Raw genomic sequence first — 2,667 nt, forward strand, 5'->3', positions numbered from 1 at the left:
CCAATCCTATATTTTAGACCTTGGTTGTAAAAGCATATTTTTTTCCTTTGTCGCTAAAAAAGGCCGTTCCGCAGCATTATTTAGGACACCCAAACAGGCCCTTAGTTAAAAAAAAAAAAACTATTGGTATGTTTCTCATGAAGTGATTCTATTTGCATTGTTTCACAATCACATGCGAATAAGCTCTTGCCAATGGAAGTCAAGTATTATTCGTATAATACCCCTACAAGCACCATTTTCCAAATTCACAAAACAGGACCATTTTCTCTCAGAAACCACAGAAATCCACATAAAATCAAGCCTCCAAAATGCCATAAACTCAAAATCATCCCTCCAAATACCCAAAATCCTCCACCAAATGATCGAGACATCCATCCCTCTAGACACCCACACTTACCATTCTTTGTTACTTCTCTCTAGAGATATTCTCTCTCTAAAGCAAGGGAAGCAAATCCATGCTAACATGTGTCGCTCCAATTCCATCTCTAACATCTTCCTTTCGAATCGGCTCATTGGATTTTATGTTGAATCTCGGTCGTTAATGTATGCTCGTCGAGTGTTCGATGAAATGTTCATGAAGAATGTTTATTCGTACAACACCTTGATTTCTGGCCATGTTAATGAAGGCCTTCTAAATCAAGCCCACCAGTTGTTCAATGAAATGCCAGAGAGAGACACCATATCTTATAACACTCTAATTTCTGGCTATGCTAAGTTGGGCCACAAAGAAGAGGCCTTAGAGTTGTTTAAATCAATGGTTTTTGAAGGTTTAAGGCCCAATGGGTTCTCATTTACTAGTATATTAGGCACATTTTCTAGCATTTTAGAGACTAGGTATGGTGCTGGTATGCATGGATTTATTACGAAAGCGGGGTTCGAGGGCAATGTCGTAATTGCAAACTCGATAATCGATATGTATGCAAAATGTGGTGAAATGGAAAATGCGGAGAAACTGTTTTGTATTATGCCCGACCACGACGAGATCTCGTGGACTTCGCTGGTGTGTGGATTTGCAAAAAATGGGGAGTTTTGGAGAGCGTTAAAGATATTTCGTGAGATGGTGAGGAGCACGATGGAATTGGATACAGTGATCTTTGCTAGTGTTATCAGTGGAGCTGCGTGGTCTACTGCATTGGAGGAGGGGACCCAACTCCATTGTTTGGTTGTTAAAAGAGGGGTCGGAGGCAGTGTGTACGTAGGAAGTGTGCTTGTTGACATGTACGCCAAGTGCGGGAAAATCGAAAGCTCGAGTCGAGTTTTCGAGGAAATGCAGGTAAAAGTATTTTTGATTTTCGATAAGTATATTATGATTTTCATAATTATGGAAATCCATGATCATTAGGATCAACACTGGCTAAATACTGGTTGGACGAGATGGTTCGCCAGGTTCCCTTGATAGAATTGCCCAGTTCCCTTTCAGAACGGGGGAGTCCAGGGGAACCAGACCGATTCTCAGATTCCAACAAAGAAATCTGGACCGCCAGCTTTTAATACATTGGGTAAAATACAATACTTTTACTGAGCAGGGAAAAGTATTATAATACAATAGCTATGTAAGGAAAACTTGTAATCTAATGGATCATCATGGTCCATTGAAGTAATGGATGACGATCGATGGCATGGACCAAGAGAAAAAAAGCTTATTAATGGATCCCATATCCATCATTTCTTCAAACGGCTATGATTGAATCATCTGCAATTTTTCCATGGTCTATACGTTTACACATCAGTACCATAAAAATCCTAACCACCCATGAATGTTTCCTTCACCATATTATGCATTTTAATGACTCTCTGTTCATGGCCTTCTAGGTAAGGAATGTGGTCTCATGGAACGCCATGATCTCCGGCTTGGCGCAAAATGGACATGCAGATCGTGCTATTCTAATTTTCGAGAACATGAAGACGACGAGGAGGAGCACAAAGCCTAACGAGAGCACCTTTATTGCTGTCCTCACTGCTTGTTGCCATGCAGGATTAATCAACAGAGCTAAGACTTACTTTCAATCGATGGTCGAAGATTACGGTATTGGCCCTAGATTGGACCACTACTCATGCATGGCTGATCTTCTAGGGAGGGCAGGGCACGTAAAAGAGGCGGCTGAACTGATCACGAGTATGCCCATGGAACCTGATGCTGTTATTTGGGGATCTTTGCTATCTGCTTCTGAGAAAACTGGAGACGTAGAAATAGCAGAAAAGGCGGCGAAAATGTTATTTGAATTGGAGCCAGAGGATGATGGACCATATGTTTCTCTCTCAAATGTCTATGCAGGGGCTCGCAGATGGGAGGAAGTGAAGGCTCTGAGGGAGAGGATGAGATGCCATGGAGTGAAGAAGGGCGCAGGGTGCAGTTGGATTGCTTTTGAAAATGAAAATTTTGAGTTTTCAACATGAAAAATATGAAAAAATGAAAAATGAAAAAAGAATGGTGGATTTTGAAAAGGGTGCATGTTTGTGCAAGGCTGAAGCCCTAAATCCCCCCCTCAAATCAGCACCTTTGACAAGATGGATCTAAAATTAATTTTCAATAATGACAAAAAAATTTGGAACTCAAAAAAATTTACGACACTTATTTTTAAAGTAAAATAGACAGTCTAGATAATTTGTTATCATATATTATTTTTAGGCATCTCTTTCTTTAAAAACGGTGATATTCCAGTCGAG

The 2,667-nt window shown here is 40.4% G+C and overlaps 1 protein-coding gene across 1 annotated transcript; it reads left to right on the forward strand.

The window, feature by feature from the left end:
- The first annotated feature begins 203 nt into the window (after nucleotides 1–203).
- On the forward strand, nucleotides 204–2,445 carry LOC18447523 (pentatricopeptide repeat-containing protein At1g08070, chloroplastic). Its single transcript, XM_020675499.2, has 2 exons — nucleotides 204–1,273; nucleotides 1,813–2,445. Exons 1-2 carry the CDS (start codon nucleotides 359–361, stop codon nucleotides 2,395–2,397), a joined length of 1,500 nt encoding a protein of 499 aa, XP_020531158.2. The 5' UTR covers nucleotides 204–358; the 3' UTR covers nucleotides 2,398–2,445.
- The last annotated feature ends 222 nt before the right edge of the window (nucleotides 2,446–2,667 follow it).

This window comes from Amborella trichopoda, chromosome 10 (genome assembly GCF_054954075.1).
Source record: "Amborella trichopoda isolate Santa Cruz 75 chromosome 10, AtrichopodaSantaCruz75HAP2 v2.0, whole genome shotgun sequence".
Taxonomy (NCBI): domain Eukaryota; kingdom Viridiplantae; phylum Streptophyta; class Magnoliopsida; order Amborellales; family Amborellaceae; genus Amborella; species Amborella trichopoda.